Source organism: Mesoplodon densirostris, chromosome 10 (assembly GCF_025265405.1).
Source record: "Mesoplodon densirostris isolate mMesDen1 chromosome 10, mMesDen1 primary haplotype, whole genome shotgun sequence".
Taxonomy (NCBI): domain Eukaryota; kingdom Metazoa; phylum Chordata; class Mammalia; order Artiodactyla; family Ziphiidae; genus Mesoplodon; species Mesoplodon densirostris.
In genome coordinates this window covers 62,356,316-62,369,891 of record NC_082670.1, presented here as the reverse complement: position 1 = coordinate 62,369,891, position 13,576 = coordinate 62,356,316, and the positions used below count along the sequence as shown (strand labels likewise).

The following is a 13,576-nucleotide window of genomic DNA, read 5'->3' as shown; positions in this document are numbered from 1 at the left end:
AATGTGTGAAAAGGACGACTTTTCCGCTTAGCAGCCAGAGCTGGGGGTGTGACTTCAGAGAGTTTCAGTTCGAGGAAGGTAGTCTGGCCGCCCAGTTGATTGGTCCCTCTTCCCGCCCTAACCAAGTCCTTTCCCCAGGCTCCACCCCGTTCAGGGTCTCTCCGCCTATTGGCTGAACTCTCCACGCCCTTTCGCCCTCTCAGCCAATGGTAGGGTAAAACTGGGCGGGAGGCGGGGCCAGAGCGTCCCCTGACCTGAGGGCTCGCGAAGGGGGCACAGAGATGCAGAAACCTCCCGATGCCTAGAAGGACCGGAGGGTTAGGGTGGGAGTTAGTGGGGAGTCGGTGACGTAGTTCCTTCTCCGCTTTGTTCCAAGATGTGGGTCGGGCGCTTTCGGTGCGGGGTATGTGGCAGCTTGGTGTGGGGCTTCGGGCCGGTTCTGGGAGCGGGTGGGGCACATAGACCGGGGGCCAGGCCTCCTTCACCGCTGCCCGCTGCGGAAACGGGGGCGCGGCAGGTCAAGGGGTTGTCGTGGGCCCCGCTTCCCTTGTTCTGCGCTGCCCCTTTGTCTTGGGTCTCGTCTCCTGCTCCGCGTAGCTGCTCACTCGGACCAGCTGGCAGTGGTGACAGAACAGTATCATCCTCGTTCTAGCCATGGGGCCTCCCTGGTAAAAGCGGTCCACGTCCCGCCCAGGCTCTCAAAGGGCTCCGCAGTACCTAAGTATTTGGCTCAGATCACTAATCCAATCCCTGCTGTGTTCTCAGTGAGGAACAGACCCAGAGAGGAGGGCAGAGCCTTGCCGAAGGTTACTCGTTCATTCATTCAACAAATACTTAGCACCAGCTTGCAGTGTATTAGATCCAGGGATTACAGTTGTGTACAAGGCAGAGCTATATTCTGGTAGGGAAGAAATGGAACAAGCTTGAAGGGTTAGACGCGGGGTCTGGGAATCTGAAGGGGGAAACACAAAACCGATTTTGAGACCTAGTGATCCTGAGAGATGGATAATCATAAAAAAATTCTCCTTCTAGCATCCCTGTAAAGCCTTATCTCTTCCTATTTATTTATTTATTTTGCGGTACGCGGGCCTCTCACCGTTGTGGCCTCTCCCGTTGCAGAGCACAGGCTCCGGACGCGCAGGCTCAGCGGCCATGGCTCACGGGCCCAGGCGCTCCGCGGCATGTGGGATCCTCCCGGACCGGGGCACGAACCCGTGTCCCCTGCATGGGCAGGCGGACTCCCAACCACTGCGCCACCAGGGAAGCCCTTCTTCCTGTCTTTAAAGACATTTGACTCAGCAGAGTTTCCCTCATCCCTTTTCTGCAAACTTTTGTTGGAAAGCTGGATTGCAGAGAACTTCTCATTTAGAATGCATTTTTCAGTTAGAGGAGAATGTGGAGACTTAGATATCAACAGAACAGGTGAAAAGGAGCGACCGTGGTGTGATGGAATGAGGATTTCCTTCCGACGCAGAAGGCTTATCTCTTACTACCCATACGACCTTCAGCAAGTCATTCCATCTCTGGGAGCTTCATTTCCCCATCTTTAAAATGGGAATGATTATCCTTATTGCTCTCAGTTCAATAGGAAGGGAAGTGACCCAGGGATGGGACATTGCCCTGAGTGTCCACTTGCAGTTGAGCTCTCAGAGAACTCAAGTCGTTTCTGTGTGTTTACAGTGATCCAAGACCCCACTAGGAACTTTTTCACCAAACCGAAGGAAGAGATGAGGCAAGGTCTGTGCTGGGCAGATCCTTTGGAGTGAGGCTACTGTGTACAGGTGTGAAAGTGAGCCATTCCCTTCTCTTTGGCAGGTGAGATCTTTATTGTGAAATTAGTTAGTCTGGGGACGGGAATCCTGCCTGCTCGAGAGTATGGGAACCGGGTCCGAAAGGGAGCATTTCTCGAGAGAAACAGAGAAGTGGGAGGAGGACCTCTGGACCCTGAGGAGTAGAGTTTTGGTGAGGAAAGATGATGTAGTGGAACTCAATTTTGGGTGTCAGGAGACTTTGGCTTGAGTCCCAGCTCTCCTCTAAGTTCCAGTTTCCCCAGCTCAAAATTTTAATATGAGACGAGGTGGTCTAGGAGTTTCCTCACAACTCTGACATTCTGAGAATCTCTGAGCAGTTAGACTAGGTCAGTCTCTTAGGGAATTTAAGCCCTTGGATGGCCCTGTTGAGACAGAACTGCCAAGAACGTCAGTATTGTCATGGTGTTTCGACAGTATGAAGCACCAAAGAGATAAACAGGTGGAGAGGAGGGATGAGGGTGGTCATGTGTGGAGGGTGCACTTCTTTTTTTTTTTTTTTTTTTTTTTTTTTTTTTTTGCGGTATGCGGGCCTCTCACTGTTGTGGCCTCCCCCGTTGCGGAGCACAGGCTCCGGACGCGCAGGCTCCGGACGCGCAGGCTCAGCGGCCATGGCTCACGGGCCCAGCCGCTCCGCGGCATATGGGATCCTCCCAGACCGGGGTACGAACCCGTATCCCCTGCATCGGCAGGCGGACTCTCAACCACTTGCGCCACCAGGGAGGCCCGAGGGTGCACTTCTCATCATCCCTACACCCAGGTAGAATTAGATAGAATCCTGAACTTACTTAACGTTTCAAATCAAACATTTATTGAGCCCTATGTGCCAGGCACTGTGTGGGATCCACATACGAATATCATGGGCCCTGTTCTCTGGGGGCTTAGAGCTTAAAGTATACATGTGAGGAGGGACACAGACATACACAAAAGGAATTATGGTGTAAGGCAACTCTAGTTTATATTACAGATTTTTAATTTTTTTTTTAAGTGAAAAAATTTTTATATGATCAAATCTATCAGCTTTTCTGTTATGGTGTCAGCTTTTGTTTTATGCTTAAGGCCTAGGCCTTTCCCTGAGACCAAGATAATTTCTAATAGTTCTTTTTTTTTTCCTTTAAATTTTTACACTTCACTCATCTGTTTCTCTGGAATTTATTTTCAGGTATTGCCTCTATTCATCACTCCACTACAGCTAAACAGTAACCAAAGACCATGTGACCACTGCCCAGAGGGACCTGAAAGGCTGGTGATGCTGGTGAATTAAAGGAATACAACGTCTCTAGGTAAAACCTCTGTCTCTCTCTCTCAGAATAGAACTCTGCCCTTTGTGGGTTCCTCACAGCCTGAAATAAATGCTGTTCCTGAGATCAGGACACTCATCCATCAGTCTCAGGGATTTGTGGGTCAGAGACCTATGGGGCCTCATTGGTCCTCTTCCATTTACTGGTTGTCTGAGATTGTAATTTTTTGCCCAGTTGCCTGGATACCCCTAGTGACTTGCTATCTTACGGCCTCATCTGTCCCTCCTCCTACTTCTTTAGCTAAGACCCCACCTCCCTACTGCCTGGGGATTCTTCCAGAATTTCTGAGGGAATTTCCCATCCATTTGGGCAGAGGGCAAATAGTTAGGTTTCCTTTTGATCAAACTCTCTTCAAACTATCCCTCCCTGCTCTCCTGACAAGTCTCGCTTCCTCCTCAGGTCCCCCAGAACCACCCTGAGCATCCTTACAGCACGTCCTTGTGCATTTCTCTTTCTCTCTGCCTGCACTTTAACCACAATCTCTATTTCAGCAAGCTTATACATTCTCATGACTTCATCTGTCCCCTATGTCTTATTCTCAAATTAGTATTCCTGACATACTCTTCCTCCTCTTGTCTAAAGTGTTTTCCCACATCCCCATCTTTCTTAGTGATAGTACCATTCTCAATATTTAGACCTGGATCTAATGGCCTAGAATTCTTTCCTTTAGTCATCCTCTATATCCAGTCTGATATATGCATATGCTTTCCTGGAAATAGCTGGACTTGTTTTCTCTCCTGTTGTTATTCTGGACTAGAGTCTCACTATCTCATACATTTGTTTATTCATTCAGCAAACATTTATTCAGCACCTAGAAAGTCGCAGGCCCTCTAATGGTCACCCATACTGCATTCCTAAACTTCTCTCCCAACTCATTTCCCTTCCTCCATTCTTTTTTTCAACTCTAATCCATCTGGGCTAATCTTCCGAAAGCATTCTTTTCCTAATTTCACTTTTGGGTAGGGTGATACAAAATTTACTATCCAAACTGGGATGCTTTTGTGAATTAAGGGGGGCACTATTAATAATGATGCTGGAAAAAAATTTTTTTAATAAAAAAATAAAGAATAATGATGCTGGAATAGTAGGTATAAACCAGGACTATTCCGGGAAAACCAGGGTATATGATCACCCTACTCCTAGGTGACAGCTCTTGGATTCTTTCTTTTTATTTTCCTCAGTTTACTCCTCATGGGATACCCCAGCTGCCTCTTTCCTGTTTTCCACTTCATGAAGCCCAGAGAAACATGAATGTTCTGGGGGTGGAGGGAAGTCTGGGACTAGGGGAAATTAATGGTAATGCTTGAAAAACTTTGTTCTTGACAAGTGAGAATGAGAAGGAAAGTAACAAGAAAAGAGAATAGCAAGGTAGAAAAAAGAATATGGAAAATAGAGGGAATTCCCTCGTGATCCAGTGGTTAGGGCTCCGAGCTTCCACTGCAGGGGGCACAGGTAAGATCCCTGGTCAGGGAACTAGGATCCTGCAAGCTGCGCCATGGCGCAGCCAAAAAAAACAAAAAAAGAATATAGAAAACAGAGAGGAAATTAAGGGTAGATTTCACTCTTCCATTTAGAACTTGTTTCCTGTTGACCAGAAGATTATATCCATATTTTTTTGCCCCGTGATTTCAGTGTTCTGGCTGGTATCACTTCACGCAACTCTATTGTTTCATTTCCTCATTTGTTCATGAAACAAAAAAACAATTTTTTTGAGTGCGTGGTATGTGCCTGGAACTTTGCTAGGAATACAATAATGAACAAAATGGACAAAAATCCCTGCCCTCATAAAGCTATGTGATAGTGTAACCTCCCACTTATTTCTGAGTACATCAACCCTGTGCTAACATCCTTTTGAGAAAACAGTTCTTGCTTATCCTCAGGTTCAGCCAAATTTCTGCCTTTTTAAAGCACCCTTCCACAAGCATCTCAAGCCCCAGTACTCACTCCCTCTCCTAGCCCCCTTCATCCCCTGATAGGATACTTTGTAAATTTGTAATTTACTCTCTTAGTGTATTGTCATCACTCCATTGTAAGTTCCTTAAAAGTAGGTATGATATTTCACATTTATATTAGTCTCCTTGGACCTCCATAACAAAATTCCATAGACTGGGTGGCTTAAACAGCAGACATTTATTTTCTCACAGTTATGGAGACTAGAAGTCCAAGATCAGGGTGACTTGCTGATTCAGTTTCTGGTGAGGACTCTATTCCTGGCTTGTAGATAGCCACATTCTTGCTGTGTGCTCACATGGCTTTCCTCGGTTTGTGTATGTGGTGGGAAGGGGGCAGGAGTGCAAGTTGAAAGCTAACTCTCTGGTATGTCTTCCTATATGGACACACTAATCCTATTGGGTCAGGGCCCACCCTTATAACCTCATTTAGCCTTAATTACCTGCTTAGAACTCACATCTTCAAATATAGTCACATTGGGGGCTTGGGGTTCAACATATGAATTTTGGAGGGACCCAGTGTGTAACAGAACTTTTTTTTTTTTTTTTTTGCATTCAATAATGGCATTTATTGCTTGTGAAAGAAGGAGTTGTGTAAATACCTGGTTATTAATGTTTTTCCTGAACACCTCTTTTTGGAAGGTTGCAAGACTGATCTTTCCGTAATAGCCTTTAAGGATATAATAGTTACTCCACTAGCTAACTGGGGAGCATTGGATCAGCCATGCCTAGAAATGAAGGGGCTGGCTTCAGGGCACTGTCTCATTCTGAATCTCTAACATACTTTGTTCTAGTAATTATGGGAATCCGTTCCTCTATAAAGTCATTTCCTGAGTTTTCATACGTAATACTGTAGAAAGAAGAAGAATTAAACAATAACACAAGTTAGCAGAGGACAATTTACCAGCAAAATGGGAGGCTTTCATAACAGCAAATCCATAAACTTATCCACCTAGTCATCCATCCATTCATTCATACCACAAATGGTTTCACTTTTCTGCAACAATGCTTTTTAAAAATTTCCCTGCGTGAGACCCAGGACAGAGATATGTACAGGGTAGAGTGTTCAATAATTACTAGTTTAAGAAATGTATGAAGAAAAGAAAGTTTCAGAGAAGATTAAAAATGGAAAAGAAGCTGAGAGAGAACCATCAACTTTCTCAGAACTCTGGAGGCGGCTTCACTTGCTGTCCCACTCTGCTCTGCAGTTCCCCTGGCTTCTCACTGAGTTTCCTCCACCTGCTAACTCCTGTTTGATTAGGAGGGTAACAGCAGCTGGATGTGAGTGTGCTCAGGATCCTGCCAAGAACCCCTTCTCCCCCACCATTTTCTCTGCCTGCCCTCCATATTTTGGGCATGAGTCTGTGTATATGTGCCTGTGTATCATATCGGTGGCACCCACCCTTCTGAGATGTGAACTCTAACCTCCACAGTTCTCTTCTTGCTGGCCTTGAGCACTCACCATTGGATATGTCCCTCCTTCAGAGATCCTGACTCAGTTTATCAGAAAGCTATGGGATAATGAAAACTGGTCAAACTTTTTGAAAAGCAGTAGGTAGTACTACAAAACAGCATCATTCCTTCTGACCCAATCACTCACTTGTGGAACTTTTATCCTAGGAATATATTTCAATGAGAAGAAAACTTTATATATATAGAGTGGTCATGATAGCATTATTAATAGTGGTTAAACCTCAGGGAACAACAGAAATGTCTTGACACTAGCAAAATTGTAGGTAAACTGTAAGGAGTTTAATTGGTGGTGAATTATGCAGTCAGAAAATGATCATATGAAGAGTTAATAGCAATATGGAAAAATACTTATAAAAATTAAGTAAAAGAAGTAGGATGCAAAATTATATCTACTGTATATTTACAACTATATAATTATGAATATGGACAAGTCTGAAAAGGAACATAGTAAAAGGAAAATTAGTCATGTGTTAGTATCATGGAGTCATCTTTCAGTTTTCTTTTATGACTCAACCCCCTCTAGATTGAGGTCTGCTAGGGATATCTATATGTTCAGAGTTTTACGTCAAACCAGTTGAGAAATTCCTGCTCATCCCTGACATTGGTTTCATGTATCGGCCCCTCTTGGTTGTGCTGCCCGCTGCTCTCACCCTATTGCCATCTTTAGATACTTTACCACTGTACCATGCAAGGTCCTATTAGAGTTTCCCCTGCCATGCTTTAATTAACCCTGTTTCCCAGTTCAGCCTTTCAGGTTCACCCAGTAGACTGCTTGGTGAAAAGCAGACAGACCGAACTAGCACATACAGCTGGATCCAGCTACAGACCAGCCCCTACAGAGTAGGCTATGATGTGACTACGCTCCAATATTGGAAGAATTGTGTTACCCCTATCACAACAAAGTTTAAGAAGAGGGATGTAGTACCTAGACCAAAGCAAAAGATGAAATCTTAGTCATACCTTAAGACAAAATATGAGTTATTATTCTATAAAACAATTTTTGAGCACCTATTTTGTTCCAGCCACTATATCACTGGTACTAGGGGAATAGGTCAGCATGAACTAAATACCAAACTGATCTGAAGATTAGTCACTTAAGCTACTGAACGAAGGATCTTTCAGTGCATTTTTTCTAGGGATCAGATTAGGAGTTAGATGGCTCCAATTCTGGGAGTAGAGCATGAGACAGGAAGAAACCAGGATGGGTTTTATACTGTTCATCGTTCATTCTGATGCTGGACATGTTGGGCTCCTGTCAGCCCCTGGATTTCCATAAGCCTTTCCATTGGCTTCTATGTCTATCCTCATTTTTCTCATCTTTTTGATCAGGTCCCCCTGCCTTTGAACACTTACTTTTCCATGAGGGACCTTGTGTTCTGCCACATCTTGTTATCCTTGGATAATTCTCCTTCCTCTAGTATAGAGAGCAAGTGACATGTGCAACTTTTCTTTCTTCTGTCAGATGGTGAAATGGGGATTGAGGAAGTATTGATTTCAAAACATCATTCCCCAAAAATCTGAATCTCATACTTTCAAGAGAATTCTGCAGAGGTGTTGCCAAGGAAGTCGATGTTTAGAAAGCTCCTCTGAAGGGAAAAGGAAGACTCAAGGGGCCACTGGGATGCTTCAAGCAAGAGAAAATGAGGAGAAAGACAAGAAGCTTCAAACAGAAGACAGTTAAGGATAATAAAACATTCACAGAAGTGAGTGACCAAGAATCTGAAAAAGATGACCCTACAATAAATGAGAGAAGTCAGGCTGAAAAGAGACAATATGTGTGTACTGAGTGTGGGAAAGCCTTTAGTCAGAGTGCAAACCTCACAGTACATGAACGAATCCACACAGGAGAGAAACCCTATAAGTGTAAGGAGTGTGGAAAAGCCTTCAGTCATAGCTCCAACTTGGTTGTTCATCGGAGAATCCACACTGGACTGAAGCCCTACACGTGCAGCGAATGTGGGAAATCTTTCAGCGGTAAGTCACACCTCATTCGGCACCAGGGAATCCACAGTGGGGAGAAAACTTATGAATGTAAGGAGTGTGGGAAAGCCTTTAGTCGGAGTTCTGGTCTGATTTCACATCACAGAGTTCACACTGGCGAGAAGCCCTACACTTGTATTGAGTGCGGGAAAGCCTTTAGCCGTAGTTCAAACCTTACTCAACATCAGAGAATGCACAAAGGAAAAACAGTTTACAAATGTAAGGAGTGTGGGAAAACATGTGTTTCTAATACAAAGATTATGGACCATCAGAGAATTCACACTGGGGAGAAGCCTTATGAATGTGATGAGTGTGGGAAAGCTTTCATCTTAAAGAAGACCCTTAATGAACATCAGCGACTTCATCGTAGAGAGAAACCTTACAAATGTAATGAGTGTGGGAAAGCTTTTACTTCTAATCGAAATCTTATTGATCATCAGAGAGTGCACACTGGAGAGAAACCCTATAAATGCAATGAGTGTGGAAAAACCTTCAGGCAGACTTCTCAAGTTATTCTACATTTAAGAACCCACACAAAGGAGAAACCCTATAAATGTAGTGAGTGTGGGAAAGCCTATCGTTATAGCTCACAGCTTATTCAACACCAGAGAAAACATAATGAGGAGAAAGAAACGTCATAAATGACATATATTGTTGGAAGTGGGGCTAATTGCTACTTTCTGGAAAAGTAATTTTTCAGTATCATCAACCTTAATTCTCTAAGAATTCATACAGGGAAAGTAATCAGAAGTAGACAAAGATTAACAGAAGGGCTATTCATGCCAGCATCATATATAACCGGAGGAAGAAAACTAGATTTTCAACCATACAGGGTTTAAGTGAATGATGGTCTAGCCATATGATGGTTTTGCACCCATTGTAAACATTTTTAAAGAATATTTAATGCCATGGGGGAAATGATTTAGATGAAATGGAAGATAAAGAGAAAAACAATGAAATACGATCCAAATTTTTAAAAAACATTTATGCAAAGGAAAGAAATGGGAATGAAATAATACCAAAGCAAAATGTTAACAGTGATTATCTCTGGGTAATAGGATTATAGGTAATTTCTATTTTCTTCTCTGTACTTTTCTATGCTTTTTAGATTTTCTACAGTGAGAATGTACTACTTTTATATTTTTCTACAGTGAGAATGTACTACTTTTGTATTTTTTAAATACAATGAGTACATGTTCATTTTCACTCAACAGGGTTATGAAAGGCGCATAGAACATAGACTCTAAAGTCCTGGGATTGCACCCTAATACTGGCACTTAGTAGCAGGGGAACCCTGAGCACGTCACTTCCTTTAGAGCCTGTTTCCTGTGTATTACATCATAAATACCAGTTGGCTTTTGCAGTTTTGAGATAAATTGACTTTACAGTTGTCAACAGAATATATAATCCACTTTCTTAATCACTGTTAGGTTAAAAGAAAACAGCAAAGCTTTACTACATTCTCCTCTCCCACAGTTGTAGAAGGATCCACAGATAATAAAGAACCACCTAGGCTCCACCTTTTCAATATATGTCTACAGAAAAAAATGCCCCCTTATGAAATTGGAACAATTGCAGTTTCAAAGCCTTTAAAGAGACACAGCATAATTCAAACAAGGAGAAGACTCTGCCTTCACGTGTTACATGGAGTTTCGTAGCTGAAAGTGCAGACTTTTGGGTCAGAGACATATGAGTTCTAATTCCAGATCTGCTGTGCCCTAGCTTGTCAGTTTTGGACAAGTCCCTCAGATGCTCTGAGCCACAGATTTATCTGTAAAATGGGAATAATGACCTACCTCACAGGGTTGTTGTGAGGATTAAATGAGATAATGCATGTAAATGTGTGACAAGCCTTTCTTTTTGTCTAGCCCTCTGAGAAGGCCTTAATCTGTTTACAACCAATATTTTAAACTTTTAAGACAGCTCATAATCCGTCTGGGAACCCTTAGAATCTCCCCATTCTTAACGCAGCCATTCCTCTTTCTTTGTATACAGTGAATGCCCAAGCCTAACACCATTTGTCTTATGCACGTAGTGATTTATTGTTTCAGGGATTACTAAGGATTTGATATTCCATCCAATCCTCATAACATTGGTACAAGAAAATTGAGTCTCAGTGAGGTTAGGTGACTGGCTAGTAAGTGGTTGGAGCCAGAATGTGAACTCAGATCTGACTTTCAAGTCCATGCTTTCTTTATTATACCAAAGTGCCTCTGTCCATCATGATGGTTCTATGCGAGGGGGAGACCAGTTGGGATCCTCCTGAGTAACCACTTCTGTGAAAGGTGGTTGATTATATCTGGACAGTTATTTGATCATGGTTTCATAAGGAAGATGCTGTCAGTCTTCTTTAAGTTAGATTTATGGCCTGTCTCTGCACCTTGTAATTTAGTTTTAAGGATTATATACTTCTTCCTTGCTGTTACTAGAAAGAAGTGGAAGGTGTGAAGGGTATATTTGGGTGAAAAGGGATTGTTTGGTTTCATCCTATTTTGATAGGATAATGGCTTACATATTATTTTGTGATGCAATAGTCCCTCTTTGCATAGTTATTCAAAGCAAGGTTTGGAGGCTCTAGAACAGATCTGCTGCATTCAAGGGGTAGGACTCTTGTATCATTGGTCACCCTTGGGTAGGCACTTCCCCAAGAGTCTGGGTGGACACGAGAGTAGGGTCACCCACATGTGGCAGTGGCTAAACAGAACTGCAGCAGTAAGGGCACTTCCATCATTTTTCCCTTGTCATGTGTCCTTTTAAAATTCTACAAGGGGTTTGTAATCAATATTCATGCCTTTTGTCATGGCAGCCATCCACACCTCCTCATTACCTATGTGGAAACTCCCAGGACTAATGTGTCCTGGCCCTGCCAAAACTGCTTTAAGAAAATAGGCAAACAGCTTCCTGTGTGCCTGTCAAGTGGTACTTTTTAAGCATTTATTATTGCTGAGCAGAGTTGTTGATGCTTCCTATGTTGCTGAGCAAGTGTTGTTCTCTGACCAAAACATTTTCCTACCACTGTGTCATAGCATCTGAAATTTTTTCTTCAAATAGGCTTTCTTTTTCATCTTAAAAGACTCTGTGATCTTCAAGAGTAAATACCTTCTAGGAGGGTTGCCAGAGATCAGAATACATTCACTTTTCTAGCCCAGACAAGCTAAGGTAGCGGACCCTGGAGGAGGCCTTCACTAGCTTCTAGTCTGAGAGGCTGATGCCTGTCTTGAGCTGCAGGAGTAAATGTTGACAGATGGTCTCTGTACCTTTTCATATAAATATTTTGCAATATAATTTGAACTGACCATCCACCTTCCTCCAGAAGTTTTTCAAGACTACCAGCTGCCTGCTTCAGCCAGAGTTTAATTTTGCAGTTCCTTTCAAGCCCTTTCATGATACACTCTGGAATTCAGGATCTGTCTCTTTGAATGTGTTTTTTCCAACTTCCTGTTCTAATGGAAGCCTGGTTGTTCCCTAACAGCAGTGCTTCCTCTGCAGTCCCTCAATTGCTAGTTTTTTCTCCCCCAACCTGTTTACCTCTTTGTATGGCCATTTCTTCTCTATTCTATCAAAACCCCAGCTATCTTGAAATGTACATCACTAAACTACTGTGTATTGCCCATCCCTGTTCTTGTCATCTGCCAGCTTCCTATGCATTCACATTTATTCACTTTAGTTTTCAGTACCCTGAATATTCCTGAGGAATATGAAGAGGCAAGTATTTTTCAGTCACAGATACCCTGGTTCTTGAGAATTGCTTTGGTGTGGACTAGAAATGTATATGTTTCTTTTTAGTTGTGAGAAAAGGTGTGAAATTAAAATCTTACGTAGCCTTGATTAAAGAGAAATATGAAAGACAAAGAATCATGCATAGAGAGGAAAGTGTCTTCCTAGACTTAGAGATATTTTTCATTGATGGTGTGTACTATGTTAGGTCTTACTAGGAACTGAGAAGAAAATTGAAACCAAAAAGAGCTTTAAATAGCTGAGTAATTCCATTGAATATGAATCCCATAAGACTATATTTCATTTCAGCTCTGTATCCTGAGAGACAGACTTGCTTTTTAATTTTCTCCCATTCAATATAAATAAAATAGTATGCTCATATTGTTAGATTGTGTTTAGAAACTAGACTGTCTATAGTTACCTCTGATGTTATAAAACTGGAGTCATAAAACTGTTTTTGCAGAAGATAGTTATAATTCCTCCAATAAATATCTGTTGTTAGTTACTTGTTATAAATATCACTGAATTTTTTTCCCTTTGCTTCCTTCCTTTATTGAGAGTGGGAAGAAAACTGTCCAGTTTGCTTTTCTTTCAAGCAGCTGTTTTTAGAAAGAATGATTCTGTTGTTCGAGATTCAAACACAACATGAAGCTTGTTCTTTTCACACTCATAATAGAGTTGTCCCTTGGTAACTGCAGGGGATTGGTTCCAGGAGCCCCACCCCTATACCAAACTCAAAGGATGCTCAAGTCCCTTATATAAGATGGCAAACTATTGCATACAAGCTATGTACATCCTCCCGTATACTTTAAATCATCTTTAGATTACTTATAATACCTAATATGATGTAAGTGCTATGTAAATAGTTGTAAATACAATGTAAATGATATCTAAATAGTTGCCAGTGTGGCAAATTCAAGTTTTGCTTTTTGGAACTTTTTGGAATTTTTTTTGTTTTTAATATTTTTTAACTGTGGTTGGTTAAACACATGGACGCAGAACCCAGAGACACGGAAGGCCAACTCTACATAAACCAGAGCTCTAACCATTAGAAAGTGTCCTTCTGTTATTTCCTTAGAGAACTTGAACAGCCACTTATTGTCCCACCCCCCTCTCTGGCCTCATCTGTGTTTCAAACCTATACTATTATGTGGACGTCATTTGGCTGAATAAAACCAGCATGTTCCCTGAAGTCCATTTCTGCTCCAGAAGGCAGGTTGGTGAGGGGTCAAAAAGGATACGGCAGATTCCTTTCTGGGCAACATAGATACAGGACTTGACTAGGTCACACTCTTTCCACCGACCATTTCAAATTCACGTGGCACAATTTGATGTATAAGGGTTGTAG

The 13,576-nt window shown here is 42.3% G+C and overlaps 1 protein-coding gene across 2 annotated transcripts; it reads left to right on the top strand.

Annotated features, from left to right (window-relative positions):
• Positions 1 to 364: 364 nt before the first annotated feature.
• Positions 365 to 11,581, top strand: ZNF660 (zinc finger protein 660). Of its 2 annotated transcripts, XM_060109367.1 has the most exons (4): positions 371 to 403; positions 1,681 to 1,815; positions 2,971 to 3,091; positions 7,994 to 11,581. In XM_060109367.1, exon 4 carries the CDS (start codon positions 8,172 to 8,174, stop codon positions 9,150 to 9,152), a length of 981 nt encoding a protein of 326 aa, XP_059965350.1. In that variant the 5' UTR covers positions 371 to 403; positions 1,681 to 1,815; positions 2,971 to 3,091; positions 7,994 to 8,171; the 3' UTR covers positions 9,153 to 11,581. The 2 variants fall into 2 exon arrangements, with proteins under 2 accessions (XP_059965351.1, XP_059965350.1); XM_060109368.1 differs by lacking the exon at positions 1,681 to 1,815 and having other exon boundaries at positions 365 to 403.
• The last annotated feature ends 1,995 nt before the right edge of the window (positions 11,582 to 13,576 follow it).

Coding starts and splice junctions, on each gene's coding strand:
- ZNF660 (XM_060109368.1), top strand. CDS start 8,172: ATGAGGAGAAAGACAAGAAGCTTCAAACAGAAGACAGTTAAGGATAAT.